General features: G+C 39.7%; 1 protein-coding gene across 7 annotated transcripts in view; it reads left to right on the top strand.

Moving 5' to 3' along the window:
• The window catches only part of LOC109914772 (endonuclease V), a 101,070-nt gene that overhangs the window by 4,231 nt on the left and 77,431 nt on the right, over positions 1-19,408 (top strand). For all 7 annotated transcript variants that reach the window (XM_048610663.1, XM_048610664.1, XM_048610660.1 and 4 more), the window contains exons 2-5: positions 1,711-1,882; positions 4,706-4,840; positions 6,158-6,197; positions 14,896-15,008. In XM_048610663.1, coding sequence (XP_048466620.1) covers positions 1,711-1,882; positions 4,706-4,840; positions 6,158-6,197; positions 14,896-15,008 — 460 coding nt within the window. The remainder of the gene's footprint in view (positions 1-1,710; positions 1,883-4,705; positions 4,841-6,157; positions 6,198-14,895; positions 15,009-19,408) is intronic.

The following is a 19,408-nucleotide window of genomic DNA, read 5'->3' as shown; positions in this document are numbered from 1 at the left end:
ATGCTGCTTGGCCTGCTGCGTTCATCCAGCTCTGCACCTTGTTGTCTCGGATTCTCCAGCATCTGCAGTTCCTGCTATCTCACATCCACAAGCCATGTTTTTTTTAAAATAGGAAATACTCTTCTTTTTAGGTTCACCTCTCGATGCCTAGACAGTTTTGAAATCCACATGCCACATTCATAAACTATTAATATTTCAATATAAATTTATGATTTCATCCATGTTATTTTACAGTGTTACCTCTTTTTGTGTCACTGACAAACTTGAATATGTGGCTTCCTATTAGGAAGATAAATATCGTGTAAAAAGGTATCTGTTTAAACTATTAAAGTTATATAGATTAAGCCTTAAAAGATGTGTTTTTTTAGCAGTAAAATATTAATATATTGCTTTAAGCTCCGACGTTAGATTGATCCAGAGGTGCAAAAGTAGCAAATCAAGCTTTCAGTTGGATGATGTGGGTTTCATTCCAACAAACCAGTCCTAACTTTGGCTTTAAAAGGTTTGACGTCTATGTCATGAGCATTTTCGTGTGTTTGGGTTGAGATGCCTAGCAACCGTTCTCATTGGATGTTGCCAGTAATGGACGTTGATGATGGATATAGGAAAACCAGGGTGGGAGTGGGGAGGTGAGGAGTGGAAACATGTGTAATAATAGTGGATATATGCAAAGTCTGATTCTCTTAATTGTTGCTTGTCTAGATTACTCTAGTAGATGATTGTGAGGTGGATGAAGTTTAATTCCCTTGGTAAGAGAATCAACCTTGGATTCTCCAGAAACCGGAAATCAAATGTCCATAGTAGGCAGTAACCTGCCAGATATGAGGATTCTGAAGTGTAAATCATCTGCAAAATGTAAGTGAGGTGTACTCCCTACTGTGTAAGCAATTTTGCAAAATCACAATAACCTACGTGATAGTAGTAATGCGGCAATTTCTCAATTTGGTATTATAATGCCAGAAGGTTGTTTTCTTTATCTGTTAACTGCAGTACCTTAACTGGAAGACTAAGGCTTATCATTTAACCGTTTACTATTTTAGATCCTTACTTTCCCATCCTGTCATCTAAATAATTTAACAATTGAATTCTCAGCACAAATCCTTAGAGTATGGTTCTAGTTGCATTCATCCCATTTTTGCTACTCCATAACGTTTGCTGTTCTTGAATGTCACTCTTATTCTGCAGTGTTCCAATTTACTGAAGTGTGCCTGAAAAAATAGGAAATAATGTCTCCATCTTGCAAAAAAAAGGTGAAATATAACAGCACTTTCCTATTGAAGAAGTATGTGTATACTTGCATGAATTTATAGATCTCAGCTGTACCATTTCTTTTCTTTCAACTTCAACATGCACTTGGGACAGTTGCTCAGCCGAATTCAATGAATGCTGCGCAGTGGTACTTTTCCAAGCCTTTACTACTCCATTGTGTGAGGAAGGACTGCGTGCGCCGAAGAAAAGGGACTGAAAAGCTTGCATTATGAAAATTTGTCCCTCTGCATATCCAACTCTGATTAAAAGAATCCACAATGGCACACATGGAACAGAGACCAAGCACCTCTGCATTGGCCTGTATTGACAAATGGCAGCATTGGTTTGCCAGTTTTAGCAAGCTTCGACATCCATCTTTTAATGCTTCATTGAATTTGTTATCATGGATTATTTATGGTTTGCTGCAATGCTTAAATACTGACCTTGACTTCCTTCAAACAGGCAGCAGATGGAGTTGAAAGAGCAAATGATTGACCACGACACTGAGGACTGGCAGAGTAATGAAGTTTTTGAAGGTTTAGAACGCATTGGTGGTGTGGATTTATCTTACATCAAGGGAGATGAAGTCAACGCTTGTGCCTCATTAGTAGTTCTCAATTATCCAGATCTTAAGGTAAAATCAGATACTTGAAACATCTGTTGGTGATTGCTATATACAATTAATAAGTGACACTAGAAATGTGCAAAGAACAATCCGCTTCATTTTGGTAAAACAAAATAATGTACAACAGAAACGTGCATTTATATAGTACCTCTAACAATAATGTAGGAAACAGATGGTGAGATGAGAGGAAAAGATTTAGGGGAACTTAGTAAAGTCGAGAACAAAGATCATAGTTTTGAGGCAGGTATTGAAGATGGTAGAAAATAATGAGATTCGGATAGCGCCACGGGATATAGGACGGAGACCGCTCAAATTGCACATGAAGCAATAAGAAAGGCAGTCTACACAGTATGCCAACCTGAGGAACAATGGCCCTGAGCTGAAAAAGACACATTTCAATGCCTCATTCTTAATTAAAGGAAATGTAGCATTGTACAGTTAAAGAGCTTTGCAGCTTTCACAGTTAAGAAGATGGTGGATGTTTTATCTAGGATCATAAGGTGGAGTATTTGCAATATCTAGAGAGTGGAAACATTTTTCATAAGGCACATCTGTATGATCAGTTCCAACTAAACAGTCACGGAACAGTTCTGGCTTAGTCATGCAAAGGCCATCATTTCAAAATTGTCATGCCCTGATTCTGCACCAGCACATACAAACAGTCTGTCGTGGCAGCAATCTAAGATGCTTGAATGGTCAAAAGATTATTTTAGTCCTAAATGAACATTTCAGTAGCTGTGGCTTAAAGAGTGGAGGATGGAATTTCTTGGAGATCTCAGATATGAGGTTGATGATCTCGAAGTGAAATGTATGTGAATGCTTCACATTCTTGATCTTAAGTAGAAAATCACATGGATAAAAATGAACTAGCTTTAAAAAGTGATGCATATACAGGCAGCAGTTTTGAAAAAAAGTATTAAAAAATAAATATGTTGTTTCGTGGCAAAGAAAATAATTCAAAGATTTGGATATAAACTGAGCCTGCAATACAGTTGTCTACTGACAATAATTACTAATTACTATCCCTGCATATTGTTGAATAATCAGGACAATTTTGCACTGTATCTTAGAAATCAGTAGTCAACACTTGCAACATGTCCTAATATCAGTAGGATCATATCGTAATACAGTAACTTGAAACATTTATTTTTACTTTTGTTGCTTATTGCTATACTTTGAAATTTTTAAATCTTCATCTAGTCCATCTAATCATCTTACCCAGTAGCAGATGGTTCCAAATATACAAATGTTGAACGATTCATATACTTTTAGTGTTTCTTTAACCCATCTCCATAGAAACTACCATTACAATTTCAGTCACTGATTCAGCTGCAGTAATTCTAAAGTGGACACTGATCTCACTGATAGAGATCAGTCAACAGTAAATATTTCAGTCAGCAGATTATTCATACTAATCATTAGTCAAATTCAGAGCAGGTTCTAAGTAAGCTTTCACTAAATATTTCTACCACTTCTCCAGCAAAGTCACCACTTTGTAGCTTTTTAATCATTGATTGTTTATAAACGCAAAAACACAAGCAATTAACATCTTTGAAGAGAAAAGACAGGTATTGATGATTAACTAAAGATTCATACCCAAGCTTGATAATCTTTCCCTTTATAGATGCTGAATGGTCTGTTGCATAATTCCAGTTGCTTCTGTTCTTATTTCAGATTTCAAATGTTTGTTGTTCCATTTCTTAACAAGGTAAACTCTTAAGAATGAGTTTTAAAGATTTCATCAAACCACAGAAAAAAGTTTTATTTTTCAAACTATCACATTCATACATTATTAAAAGGTGCCAACTTCCTATGGGAATGAAACTCTGAAACTCCAGCATGAGATGCCATATCCAGAACAACTCAAATGCATTATGTACAGTTATATCTCCCCTTTATAGCTTACCAGGCATCCTGTGAATAAACGTTGACCAGAAATTGAACTGAACGAGTCATATAAATACAGTGGTGGCTACAAGAACAGGCCAAAGGCAAAGAATCGAGCAGCGAATAACTCGCTTCCTGACTCCCAATGCCTGTTTACCCATCTGCATGATGGTATACTCCCCATATGCCTGTCTGAGTACATAACAAACACTCGAGAAGTTTAACATCATTCAGGACAAAGCAGCATGCTTGATTGACACTAACACACAGTAGCAACAGTGTGTACTATCTACAAGATGCCAAGGCTCCTTAAACAGCCCTTTCCAAACATATGATCACTGCCATCTAGAAGGACAAGGCCAGCAGATGTAAGGGAGTGCCACCACGTGCAATCTCCTCTTCAAGCCACTCACCATCTTGACTTGGAAATGTATCAACATTCAACATTCTTTCACTGTTAACTGGGTCAAATTCCTGGAAATTCCTCCCAAACAGCATTGTGGGTGTTCTACACTAAAAATGGACTGCAGCAGTTCAAGAAGGCAGTTCAGTATCACCGTCTCAAGGACAATTAGGGATGGGTAATTAATGCTGGCCCAACAAGGCCCACATCCCCTGAATGAATAAAAAGAGAGTGTGCGGTGCTTTTCTTGTAGTGTTGCTGCTTGGCGCAGAAGAGAACTAATTTTTAAATGGAAATGGAAAAAAACAAAAGATGCCAGTAATTTGAAAGCTGCAAGTAATCACAGGCACTAACAGAGATGGCTGTTCAGCTGCTCATATTTACAACAGATTTTCTGCTGTCCACATTTTCAAATGGTCTACCTTAAGAATAATGTGACAGTATATACCTTTTGAAATTAAAATGCACTAAGAATTACATGGATTCATACATTGTTTGTCATCATTATTATTTCCATTTTTCTTTGTTTTTACTGTGCTCAGGTTGTCTATGAGGAATGCTGGATGGTTTGCCTAACTACTCCTTACATCCCAGGCTTTCTGGCATTTCGGGAGACACCTTTCCTGGAAGAAGCTTTGAAAAGACTACAACTCAAGGACCCCAGTCTTCTCCCTCAGGTAAAAATACAAGAGCATTCTTACAAATGAGTGAATATTTTTGAATAAATTGCATTAGATTTCATTAGCACAATATCCAGGATAGTGAAACTGTGTCATGTGATTTTTAAGATGTGACATGTATTGTGATGTAGTCAACACGGTAATCAAGATAAGAATTTTCAAAACAAAAATAACCAAATTGAATTATTTCGCTTTAGTGATCTGTAAGTGATTAACCATTTAAAATAACCACAAATCCTTCTTTTCTACATGGAATTCAAAAGTTGTTCAGGAAAATATCATTTTTCTCTTGTCAATTTCAGGAACCTATTCCTTCCAAAAGTCAGTTTGCTTAGTAATTAGGAATTGGGTTTGCACAGTTCCCCAGCACAAATTCCTGCTCATAAATGTGTTAACTGTTGTGCTACATTTTAGTAGCATAGTTTTTTTCAGCGCCCTCTATGGCAATAGTAATGGCACCTGGCTATTTTTTAGAATGGTTTTTAGTTAATCTATGCATCCAGGCCTTTCTGACAAAGGGCTCCAGTGTGTTAACTTACAGCCTGGAAAGAGACTTGGACTCGTTAGATGAAATAAGAATCCTTCTCAATGAATAGTACGGTTACTTTTAAGCAAACGGAAGAAAAAACAGCTCCAGTGGAGCTCTGATGTGATCAACATTTACCAAAGATGAATCCAGAGACAGTAAGGAATTTGAAGGGTTAATGCCATGAAAGCTTGAGTAGTTTATGAATGTCATTTGAAGTCTGAAATTAGATTTGTGCCTTAAAGTCACCTAGAGGTATATGTTATTATTTATAATAAATGTGCAAGATAGTGACATTTTTTAGGTTGGAATTCATTTTCTGGGTAATGTGGGGTCATCCAACAGTCTATTTGTTTGATATGGATGTTTTATGATGCCGTTTGAAGATGAAAGTAATGGCAAGTGACAGAAGACTATTATTGATTGTATGACATATGACCTGACAGTCTGCTGAACCCTGAGAGAACGCCTGCAAATTACCACATTTTTCACAGTATGTATCACAGGAAAAATCATTACTATTGCATATATTACAATACATTGTTACAAGGCTTGAAATTTTCATGTAATCAAATTATGACAAATAATAGGTGTTCTTTTGTAAAAGAATTTGATCCAAACACTGTAATGAACTGTTTAGTAAGGAGCTTAAATGTGCAACATTAATTCTAGTTAAACATATTGAAGCTCACAAATCAAGTATATTTTAAAATTATCTTATCTCAAGCTTACCCCTTGCAGCAGTGCTATGTCAATCTATTTCATTAACATTATTTATCAATATGCAGGTTATTTTTGCAGATGGAAATGGAATTTTGCATCACCGAGGTAAGCAGCCCACTTTTTAAATCAACATGTAGTGGTTATTTACACATTATTTGTACTATGTTGATTTCTTTATGTTCATCCATCTAAATATTAACCCTACCAGTTTAAGGTTTCAACCATTATTATGAAAGTTTTAAACAAATTTCATCTCTAAAGTTCTTTTCACAGTAACAATTAAATTTCTTTCAAATATGAACATGTTGGAGCCTGTGTGAATGTCACGTTCACGTACTGTGTCTGTAAAATATGAAGTGTTATCCTATTAATTTAAAAACTAATACTACCAAGCTTGCCAATATGCTTCCATTAGTCACTGCATGCTGGGAATCATCAATTTGTTTCAGTCCCTTTAATCAGTGCTTATTTCAGAGCGGTAATGAGGAGATCTCCCATAATCTCATTTACTGATACTGCAGAACCTGCAGTCCAGTTTTGTTTACAGCAGTTTTCCTCTGAGATCCCATAATATGTACTGTGCTTTGCAGCAGCACATCCATGTGGCTTTCAGTCAGATACAGATGATGTTTCCTTGACTGATTTTGAGCTCGACAGTAGGAGGGTGGGAAAAGTGGGAGGAGTCAGTTCTTGTTGTACAGAGGATGACCTCACTTGCACATTAATCTTTCATGAGCCAGTTGTGTGGCTCTACTTCCTCTACAGAGGGAACAGCAAGGCAGCTCCAAAATAGATCATTGCACGTTAACTTTTTTAAAAAATAACACACATTAATGTTGCATGCTAGTTGTTGTAGTTCCACTTCTTTAAGGAATTATGATGGGGAACCGTTGATTTACTGTTGAATGATAGAATTGGTCCCTAGCACTCCAGTTGGAAACTAGTGGGAATTAGGGCTGATGAGCATTGACTGCGGATAGGCTTAGAATGAGCTTTGTTGCCACTTTTAAAGATAATGAGGTGCAAGAGAAACTGTCAGTTGAATGTTCGTGAAGCAGTAAACTTTTTTAATAAACATAATCGGAGAGCAAATTAAAAGGATTTACACAATAAGAATAATGAACTGCAAAGCAGAAAATAACCAACCAACAATTAGTGAGGATGAAGAAAATTGCAAAAGACTTGAAGGTAAAAATTGAAAGAAGAAGAGTTAGCTACTCAGAGCATGTGGAAACATTATTACAGAGATTCATCTCAGGAACCCAAAAATATTTTATTAAACATTTCATCAAATGTATTTTTATCTATAAGTAGACATACTTGAGAGAAATTTAACTTGTGGTAGCTGACTTTGTACCCTTAAAATTAACGTGAGGTCTCCAACACACAAAATACATGGGTGCTGTGGGTGAATTCACCCCCAAAAGCCCCAAATCACCAGGGAAAATCCACTCTCAGGATTAACCAATCAGAGAAATATTGTTCTCATAAATAGAATGGATGGAAATGGTGAGGTGCTGCTCTTCCAATCTCAGGCCAGTTCTCTCCCATGCTTGCTAGCAATCAACGTGGGAGAAAAGCAACCTGTAAATGGAGAAGCAACCAACAGTTCCGAAAGTAAGTGATAGTAACGCAGTATTTGCCAGGAACTGGCTTGAGCTGAGTCCTGGCTCATGCACCATCTTCAATCAAGGCAGGGCTCAGGGGTGTGGAGGTGCATCTTTAACCAAGGCAGACCTTAGGGTTTGCCTTTAGCCAAGGTGGCAGCTGCAAAATGGGTGTGGGGGAGAAAGAGGCTACAAGAAGAGAGGAAGAGTTGGAGAGAAACAGTATTAAATATGTCAACAAATGAATACTCAGCTAACTGGGATCCAAGAAAACTTTAAGTCACTAAAGTAATTAATTCCTTGCAAATCAAGGTGGAATTTCCAGTTTAAGGCTACTAGATTCAGGAGCCATTATACTTAACAAAAAGTGTTTGAATCCTACAGTAATGAAAACTATAGTAATTGCTAAATTCAAATCTGAGATTGAAATCTAAGATCCAGTTAAAAGGGTAGTAACTGCCTGGTTAAAATGTTCCAGCTTTGTGCAAATGTGAAGGAAACACATTAGCCGTGACCTCACCAATGTGTCGAAGGCATGCTTAGGGGTGATGGTTTTTTGTATGTAGAAACATATGTCAAGTGATCTTGAAACTGTTATTGCTGACTTATGCTTGTTGTTTTGTACCAATTTAAATACTGTGATATCCAGGAAACTAATGCCTTTCATGTGTGTTGTGGCTTTATATTTAATGGAGAATTATTACTGATGATATTGATGCATTCTTCCAATTCAGTTTCTGTGTGAGTCTGAATAATCCATATGTGAACACAAAAACAAAACTTACTATGTGACTGCATCACCTAATAAATAAGTTAATGAGAATGAAAAGTTAGCCTCCAAAAGCTAAAATAGCCTTTGAGAAAGTCTGAAGATAAGTCCTTAAAAAATATACATATTTTCACTCCCTAAAGCTGTCTTACCAATTCTTATGTCAGAATTTCAAGAGGCGGTTGATCTGCAAGATGGAGACTGTGCTTGTCAGCAGTTAGCAGGCAACTGAGCCTGTTAAGGAGCCCACAAGCTGGGGGGAGTAGTTTATACATTGGACTGGGAGGAGTGTGCAGCAAGTCAATAACAAGGTGAAGCAGACCGGGAGGTGTGTGCGGCAGGTCAATAACAAGGTGGAGCATACTGGGAGGAGTGTGCAGCAGGTTAGTATCACTGTGAAACAGACTGGGAGGAATGTGCAGCAGGTTAGCATTGCTGTGAAGCAGACTGGGAGGTGGGTGCAGCAGGTCAGCATCACTGTGAAGCAGACTGAAAGGTGGATGCAGCAGCTCAGTAAGACTGGGAAACAGACTGGGAGGTGTGTGCAGCAGGTCAGCATTGCTGTGAAACAGACTGGGACGTGTGTGCAGCAGGTCAGTATCATTGTGAAGCAGATTGGGAAGTGAGTGCAGCAGCTCAGCATCGCTGTGAAGCAGACTGGGGAGGTGTGTGCAGCAAGTTAGCATTGCTGTGAAGCAGACTGGGTAGGTGTGTGCAGCAGGTCAGTATCACTGTGAAGCAGACTGGAAAGAGTGTGCAGCAGGTCAGTATCACTGTGAAGCAGACTGGAAAGAGTGTGCAGCAGGTCAGTATCACTGTGAAGCAGACTGGGAGATGTGTGCAGCAGGTCTGCAACACTGTGAAGCAGACTGGGAGGTGTGTGCAGCACGTTAGCATTGCTGTGAAACAGACTGAGGAGGTGTGTGCAGCAGGTCAGCATTGCTGTGAAACAGACTGGGAGGAGTGTGCAGCAGGTCAACATCACTGAAGCAGTCTGGGAGGTATGTGCAGCCTGTCAGCATCGGTGAGAAACAGGCTGGGAGGAGTGTGCAGCACGTTAGCATCGGTGTGAAACAGATTGGGAGGAGTGTGCAGCACATTAGCATCGGTGTGAAACAGACTGGGAGGAGTGTGCAGTAGGTCAGTATCACTGTGAAGCAGACTGGGAGATGGGTGCCATAGGTCAGTATCTCTGTGAAACAGACTAGGGGAGGTGTGTGCAGCAAGTCAATATCACTGTGAAACATCTGTTGGAAAAGACTTGTGGTAGAAGGGCAGTAGTGATGGGAGATAAAAACTGATGGCAGAGAGCCTCTTAAACTCTGTCTCTACCTGTCTAGCCGAAAGTTTGACATCACAGGAGAGCCAGTAGGTGATTTGTAGGTGTCTCTTTTGGTTCGTCAAGTGGTTTAAATCAAATGATGTTACAGCTGAAGAATGTAGATAAGTACATATTTATACTATTTAACATATATTTTTATTAATTATTAGAGAATAGAGGTGTCTGGAGAGACCGCTCAGAGTTGATGAGCTGGAGTCCAAGTCAGTGCGGCACTGTGGCTCAGTAGTTAACACTGCTGCCTCACAGTTCCAGGTACCCAGGTTCGATTCAAGCCTTGGGTGACTGTCTGTGTGGAGTTTGCACATTCTCCCTGTGTCTGCATGTGTTTCCTCCCACAGTCCAAATATATGCAGGTTAAGTGAATTGACCATGGTAGATTGTCCTGTAGTGTCCAGGGTTGTACAGGCTAGATGGGTTAGCTAGCGTTAATGCAGGGTTAGAGGGATAGGGTGGGGGATGCTCTTCGGAAGGACAGTGCAGACTCAATGGGCTGAATGGCCTCTATCTGCATTGAAGGGAGTCTATGATTTCTAAGTTGTGAACACTGTGACACATTAACTGGACTCTGTGTTTCATAAGTCAATTTGACCTCTTAGATTAATTACATCAAATTTGGTCTGTGGTCAGGGAAAGGAAGGTATGACTGCAAGTGAGGTAGATAATGGGATTAGAATTTAGATTTGGAGGAGCCTCAACCATTATCTTTGTCCAGTAGGTATCAGGTTCTTGCTTGCCGTATTGACTGGAGCACAGACTGCAGGGAGGATGAGTGAACTGATTAAAGCATCGTGGTACAGAGTGCTATTCAAGTGGGGAGACAAGGAATGTAGTAGTAACAGGGAATAATATAGTTGGAGGAGTATATACTGTTCTGTGCAACAGACAGAGTCCTGAAGGTTGTGTTGCCTGTCTGATGCCAAAGTTAAAGACATTGCTTCTTGGCTGAAGAGGAGCTTGGACTGGGAGGAGAAGGATCCAGGTGCCATGGTCCAAATGGACACTAATGGGCATAGGCAAGACTAGAAAAGAGATTTTGCTGAAGGATTACAAGCAGTTCAGGGCTAGATCTAAAAGCAGAGCCACTAAAGTTATAATCTCAGGATTATTATATGAGCCACGTACAAATTGGCATAAGGTAAATAAGACTAGGCAGGTCTTCCGCAGTACACTGGCACTATCCCCCACCTCTTCCTCCGTTACATCGATGACCAAAATTGATTGTGGGTATGGTTAATGGGAATCAGAAGGAAGTTTCCTTGTCCTCTAATGGGTCAGTTGTAATAGTAGGACAGGATATAGTTCTTAGGGGGATAAATGGATCAAGGTACATGGGAAAAAAAAAACTGGGAAAAGGATGCAGAATGGAATGATCAGGCATGATCATACTGAATGGAGGAACAGGCTTGAAGGGTGAGTGGCCTACTGCTGCTCCTATTTTCTATGTTTCTGTATATACCCAGGGATGGGGCACTGTCTTTAAGGTGAGGTTCTGTGCGATTGACTATGTTAGGGTGTTGGTTGACTAGTCTGTGGCACAGCACTCCCAGTTTTGGCACAAGCCGTCAGATGTTGAAAACAAGGACTTTGCAGGGTCCGCCTGGCTGGATTTGCCATTGTCATTCAGGTGTCTCAGTTGATGCTCAGTGGTCTGCCCTGTTTCATTCCTTTGTTTAGACTTTGTTATGGTTTGATGGTCACATATCAGTGGCTTGCTAGACCATTTCAAAGGGCAGTTAAAGGTCATTCACATTTTCCTGAGTTTTCCTTTTATTTCCTGATGTGCCAGTGAAGAATGAAGTCTCAGGGCGTCACCATCTGTAAGAAGATTGGGAACTCAGTCACAGGTCAGCATTGGCTGATGTTTACAACTATTACAGGTAGCAAATGCAGTAAGATCTGGTCAATATCCAGGCTTGGGTTGAATGTGGCAAGTGACATACGTGCCACACAAATGCCAGGCTATGACCATCACCAATAAGAGAGAATCTAACCACTGCACCTTGACATTCAATGGTGTTACCATCACTGAATACCCCACTATCAACATCCTGGGGGATGTCATTGACCAGAAACTCAACTGGACTCACCACATAAATACAGTGGCTACAAGAGCAGGTCAGAAGCTAAGAATACTGCAGCGAGTAACTCATCTCCTGACTCCTAAAAGCCTGTCCACCATCTACAAGGCACAAGTCAGGATCGTGATGGAATACTTCCCACTTGCCTGGATGAGTGCAGCCCCAACAACACTCAAGAAGCTCAACACCATCCAGGACAAAGCAGCCTGCTTGATTGGCACTACATTCACAAGCATCCACTCCACTACCGGCGCTCAGTAACAGCAGTGTGTACTATCTACAAGATGCACTGCAGAAATTCACCGAAGATCCTCAGACAGCACCTTCCAAACCCACGACCACTTCCATCTAGAAGGACAAAGGCAGCAGGTGGGAACACCACCACCTCCAAGTCACTCACCATCCTGAATGGCATTGTGGGTCAACCTACAGCAGGTGGATTGTAGCGGTTTAAGAAGTCAGCTCACCACCACCTTCTCAAGGATAACTAGGGACAGGCAATAAATGCCAGCCAGCCAGCGACACCCACGTCCCACAACTGAATCGAGAAACAAAAAAGTTGCAGTAGCAGGTGGGTGAGACTAATTAAAGTGCGGAAGTGAGAAGCTAGAGGCTAAGCAAGCTTGGTAAACAATTTGAGGTGGATCTTATGTTTCACCAGTGAGGTGACTGAGTACCATAAAGGTGAGGTCTGCAAATTCCAATGGGTCTCATCTCCTGCAATAGCTCGCATTATGCTCCTGTTATTCTTGTCCAGCTATCCTTTTATCCTCCTCTGCTGGTGCTGCATTACAGCTGACAGCTGCACACAAACACACACCATCCCCTTTCAAATACGATGTCTGCCCTGTTTGTCAGCTGTGAATTGTATGGCCCCAATTTTCAAATAAGTTTCTCTTCACCTGCCCGTGCAGTCAAGCCACCTACTTGACATTCTGCTGACAAGATTTCCTCAATGGTGACAAAATTCCACTTATCAAAGTAGATTTGCGTAGTATAGCTTTGTTGACCATGTGAACACGATAGGCAGAAATGCCTCCATCTGCTGTAGATGTTTTTGAGTCTATCAGATTTATGATTGCCCAATGAAATTTTATATTATATTATATTATTATATATTATATTATATTTTGTATGGATTTTCCAAGATACCTTGGGGTTCTTCAAAATTTTTGGCAAAAAATTCTAAAAATTAGAATTAAAATGATTATACACCGACTTTTCCTTGTAATTCCTCACACAATAATTTCTTCTTTGTGCATTAAAAAAAATGTGTAGGATGAAAGCTGAATGTTTCCTCATTTCAAGAAGACACAGAAATTATGGCTCATTCTCATCTCCTTCTGCCTCAATAAGGTATTGGCAGAGTTGAAGGATATAATTACTTGCCTTCTGTTGTCATCACAAAATGCTGTGTGAATGAAAGAGACTTGAAGGAAGAGGCAAATAATTTCAAAATTGGAATATTTGTAGGAGAAGCTTGCATGATGCAAATTTTTTTTAAAAAGTGAAGGGAAACACTTTTTCCTGCTGGAACAGCCTTTGCTTGAATGAGAAGGAAAGTCTATTGAATGTATATTGCTTTTAGAATAGTTGCTGTTTTCTAACCTTCAAGTTTTTTTGAACAATGTGCTTTGTATATCCACATATGTTAGGCATTGTTAGGTTGGCTGGTGACATTCCCTCTGAAACTATAATTTCAGTTTGATCTACTAGCAAATTCAAAGCCACCTGTTCCTGGGAAGACAGAGTTGGATAGTGGAACTCCACAGAACTGATAACATTGATTTATTTTTTAAAAGGTCAAAGATAATTTTTGAATGGATTTTCGTTTGTTATAATTCAAATGAAAGAGTTCTTTGACAAAAATGCAGCACCCAGGATTCTTCCTTTGTGCCAATTTCTAATCGTAAAAGTAAGAATTTTTTTGTGTTTCTTATAAGAATAGTAATTTGGTTGTGAGCAGACGTTTACAGTGACTCAGTCTCCTGTCATAGGTTTATGTCCACAGTGAAGTCATCGATGCACATAAACCTGAATTGACTCATCTTCCGTTTGCTGTTATTGTTCACCCCATGAGAGCCACCTGACAATGAATTGACTTGGCTGGCTTGGTTTTTAACACATTTGCAACTTGATGCTCGAGTTTAATGCAAGAAAATGTGAAATGATGCATTTTGATAGAAAGACTAAGAAGATGCAATACGAACAATTTTATACGAGCTTAGGAATGGGAATACCTGGATATGCTTAAATTTTGAAGGTGGCAGGCCAAGTTGCAAAAAGCACACTTTAAAAGGTTCATGGGTCTCCAGCTTTATAAAGAGGTAAGGGGAACAAAAGCAAGGAAGTTATGCAAAATGGTTATCAAACAATAGTTCGGCCTTATCTGGAATATTGTGTTCATTTATAGACACTACACTTTAAGTAGAATGTCTAGGTCTTGTAGAGAGTGTTGAGGAGTTTGTGCTATGGATGGGTGAGTGAATCGATCTTCATGGATGGATTAGTGAGGTTAATGAAGCAGAGAGAGCTAAGATTTAATGGAGATGTTCAAAACCTTGAAATGGTTTGATGGAATAAGTAAGATTAAATTGTTCCTAGGAGCAGAGGATCATTAACCAGGAGACACAAATTTAAGTTAATTGGCAAAAGAAGCAGAGTTAAGATAAGGAGAATTGCATTATGCAGTGAATTGTTATGTTCTATTATGCTTGAAACAGTGGTGGAAGCAGATTCAATAATAGCATGCAAAAGGGAATACTTGAAGGAGAAAAATATTGCAGGAATGAAAGGGTAGGGGAATAGGATGGATTGTGTAAGTCGCAAGCACAGGCTGAATGACCTTCCCTGCTGCGTTATATCCATGTAATCAGTAGCTTATGCAGTTTCTTGGTATATTTGACGAGTAACATACAAATAAAAGACGTAATGCTTAGTTACGCACGGACAGTATTCTATGTAAATTACATGAGTATTTATTATCTCTGTTATTTTTGGTTAACAGAATTTGGTGTGGCCTGCCACTTAGGTGTCCTCACAGATTTGCCCTGTGTTGGGGTTGCCAAGAACCTTTTGCATGTGAATGGTCTGGAAGAAAAATATTTGCTGAAGGAAAAGGTACGAAAGAACTATCCAGCAGGCACCTAGGAGTTTAGCTGCATTGAAATATCACGTATCACTGAAGTTACATACCTGAAACCATCCATACAAGAGTTTCAGTTAAACCTGACAGTAGCATCATTTATAGTTACAAAAGCAGTGCAGAAGAAAGTAGTTCTTCAGTAAAGGTGACATCATTAGTACCCATAAAGTGCAATAAATCCAAATTCTGAAGAAAGGGCTTCAGCACAAACATTCATAAGATAAACTACAAAACTTCAATGTGATTATGTTGAGAATATAATGAATGATTAAATCTTTGAGCATTCTTTACACCATGCCTGCGGTCTAGAAATATGTCATAGATCCCCACAGATGTGATCCAAATTACTCAGCTGCAGGGTAGTCCCATTCCTCCACCCCATTGCTAAGTACCATTTCATTTTGAAATTTAGCATTGGTTGATGTACAGAAATAAAGCATGCTGTGTTCTTGCATCGGTTATAAGTATGTTATCAGTCAGTACACATAGATAAAGGTAAAGCTGCCTTAGTCCCAGAGAACCATTGGGGTACTCTTCCATTAGAGAGAGATGGCTCGTGGTGGTTTAACTTGAGGATCACTATGCATCAGGTGAGGGGAGAAATTGAAAAGGAGAGTCTGCCATGGTACCCTCAGCTGGTGCGGGAATTGTGTTTGTGCTGTTAGCATCAAAAACCAGCTAACTGGCCAGAATCTATAAGTAAATATATTTTAATTTTTCCAATTTAGGTAATTGAATCCAAAAGTTAAATTAGCTACCAATGCATCGCAATATCAGATCTCATTTGAATGTTTTACTGGGAGATTTGCAGCAAATTTACATAATGCCCTTTTACCTGCTGAACCTGAGTACTAGACTCATTGAGTCAAAAAGCATGAAACAGACTGTTCAGTTCAACTCACCCATGCTGACCAAATTTCTAGTCCTACTTGCCTGCATTTATCCCTCCAAACCTTTCCTATTCATGTACCTATGCAAATATCTTTTAAATGTTGTAACTGTACCTGCATCTACCACTTCCTCTGGTAGTTTATTCCACATAGGGACCACGCTCTGTGTGAAAATGTTGCCTCTCAGGTCCCCTTTAAATTTTTCTCTTGTCACCTTAAAAATATGTCCCCTAGTTTTGAACTCCCCCACCCTAGGAAAAAGACCTTTGCTATTCACTTACCTATGCCCTCACGATTTTATAAACCTCCATAAGGTCACCCCTCAACTTCCTACTCTCCAGTGAAAAAAGTCCCAGACTATCCAGCCTCTTTCTATCACTCAAACCCTTTAGTCCCGGCCACATCCTTATAAAGCTTTTCTGAACCTCTCCAATTTAATAATATCCTTCCTATCGCAGGATGACAGAGTTGTGCACAATACTCCAAAAGTGGCCTCACCAACATCCTGTACAACCTCAACATGATATCCCGACTCCTCCACTCACAAGTCTGAGCAATGAAGGCAAGTGTGGAAAATGCCTTCTTAACCACCCTGTCCACCTGTGATGCAAGGAACTATGTACGTGACCCCCTAGGTCTCTGTTCGACAACACTACCCTGGGCCCGACCATAAACTATATAAATCCTGCCCTTGTTCGCTTCACCAAAATGCAATACCCCACACTTAATCAAATTAAACTCCATCTGCCACTCCTCAGCCCATTGGCTCAATTAATCAAGATCCCTTTGTAATCTTAGATAACCTTCTTCACTGTCAACTGTACCACCAATCTTGGTGTTATCCTCAAACTTACTAATCATCATTCTTGAATTCTCATCCAAATCGTTTATATAAATGACAAACCACATACCCAGCACCAATCCCTGCAGAACATTGCTGGTCACAGGCCTCCAGACAAAACAAAATCCTCCACCACCACCCTGTGTCTCCTACCATCAAGTGAATTTTGTATCCAATTGTATCCTGAATTGCTAGGAACAACTCCAGCTGATGGAAAGTGTTTTCCCTTTGATCGGCTTTATTCCACAGTTGATCAATTGCTGCCTCATCTCAAGGGCAGCTACTCTTGCCTCACCTGTAGAATTCAGTTCTTTTGTCTATGTTTAAGCCAAAGCTGTAATGAATCTGGAGCCAGGTGGCATTGGTTGAACCAAAACTGAGCATTGGTGAGCAGGTAATCATTAATCACGTGCCACTTAATTGCACTGTTGATGACACTTTCCTCCACTTGGTTGACGATTGAGAATAGAACAATTGAGTGAAAATTGGCCAAATTGGATTTGTCCTCTGTTTTATTGACAGGCTGTTCCTAGGCAATTTTCCATTCTGTTGGGTATGGAAAGATTTTTCTGTTATTGGCTAAGGGTGCAGCTAGTTCTGGAGCTCAGGTCTTCAGTACTGCAACTGGAATGTTGTCAGAATCCATAATTTATCGTTTTAGCAAAATGCTACTGTTTAGCAGGTTGCATTCGAATTATGTGATCACATGGATGAACTTTAAGGAATGTGATTAATGTAGAAGTTTTATCTTCAACTGTTTAGTAACATCAAAGTTTGAACTGATGGTAGAATTCAGTTTTGGAACTCTACAGAAGCTTAAGTTTATTTCAAGTTAGATGCAAGATTTTTCTTTTCCCCTGGAACACAGTGGGTCTCACTTTCTGAAGATTCTGGTGAAAGTTCATCAACCTGAAACATTAGCTTTTTCTCTGTCCTAGATGCTACCTGACTCGCTGTGTATTTCTAGCATTTTCTATTTTTTATTCTGGATTTTCAGCATCCAGAGTATTTTCCTTTTGTGTTTATATCACATAATTTCTTATGACAACACCGGAAAAGACTGCATCAACCAGTGCCGTATGAAGAATATATCTAATCAACAGTGCTGTGAGGGCACAGTCCTGCTGTACAACTCATTTGCTTTGTTGGGTTGAAAGAGGAGAGCTCTATTCATCAACCTATGACTGCTAATGTAGGCTAAAGGAAAGGACTATCCATTCATTCAATCAAGGAGCAATACAGAGACCACCCACTGTAGGTTGTAGACAAAGCTTTAAAATAGGGCCATTTCTAAAGCAGTACGTCTGCTCACTGAAATTAGAGGATAAGTGCAATGATGTTAAAGATTAATTTGTATCGCTGTAAGATGGAAAAGAGTGAAAATGTGTTGAAGTCTGAGATCAGATACCCAAAGACACCAAGGTGACGTTTGGCATTGTGTGGATAAGATAGACAGATTCTTGAACAGTAGGGGAATCAAGGGTTATGGGGAAAGTGCATGCGGGGAATGTTAGGTCAGCCATGATCCTATTAAATGGAAGAGCAGACTTGAGGAGCCAACAGCCTACTCTTGATTCAATTTTTTATAGTCTTATGAAGTAATTGTTAGTCTAACTAGATTAAATATTCTTACAACTGACCAGTAGTGGTCCTTTTTAAGAGCTAGTAGTCAGGGAAGTTTTAACTGACATATTTTAAACCAGCAGACACAGGAAAGATCCCTGAGCATTGGCAAGTGGCAAACATAACTCAGTAATTCACTGTGAATGGACATAGCTAGAAACTAAGGATAAGTTAGTACATCATGATTTGGAAATGATATTAAAGAACTGGGGAGAGTATGTGGAAATTCTGTGTTTGATAAAGTAAATGAGTAGAGAGCTCAATTTTAAGTCTGTGCAAGTAAATGGATTTTGATTGAGTTAAAATCTCACCTATAGACTCAGAAGAAGTGTTCTTGTTTGCCAAACTCCATGGAATTCTTTTTAAAGATTCTGCTGCCATGAGAAATTCAATGGATATATTAGACGCACTTAATGTTCCAAAATGCTGTTGGCAAGGCCTTTGCAATTCCGTTCCTCAAATGACTGTAGATGCAGAATCTTTAAATATTTTTAAGGCAGCAGTAGACAGATTCTTGATCACCAAAGGGATCTGAGATTATCGGAGATATGCAGGAATGTACAAGTAAAAATCAGATCAGCCATGATTGTATTGAATGATGGAGCTGATTCAAAGGGCCAAGTGGCCTACTCTTGTTTCAGAGATAGTAGGAGCTGCAGATGCTGGAGAATCTGAGATAACAAGGTGTAGAGCTGGATGAACACAGCAGACCAAGCAACATCAGAGGAGCAGGAAAGCTGACGTTTCAGGTCTAGAGACAACAAGGTGCAAGGCTGGATGAACACAGCAGGCCAAGCAGCATCATAGGAGCAGAGAGGCTGACGTTTCGGGCCTAGACCCTTCATCAGAAAAGGGGGAGGGGAAGGGGGTTTTGAAATAAATAGGGAGAGAGTGGGAGGCGGATAGAAGAGGGATGGAGGAGAGGATAGGTGGAGAAGAAACAAACAGGTCGAAGAGGCGGGGATGGGGCCAGGAAAGGTGAGTGTAGGTAGGGAGTTAGGAAGGGGATAGGTCAGTCCAG

Source organism: Rhincodon typus, chromosome 23 (assembly GCF_021869965.1).
Source record: "Rhincodon typus isolate 14 chromosome 23, sRhiTyp1.1, whole genome shotgun sequence".
Lineage (NCBI taxonomy): Eukaryota > Metazoa > Chordata > Chondrichthyes > Orectolobiformes > Rhincodontidae > Rhincodon > Rhincodon typus.
This window is presented reverse-complemented; position numbering and strand designations above follow the sequence as displayed.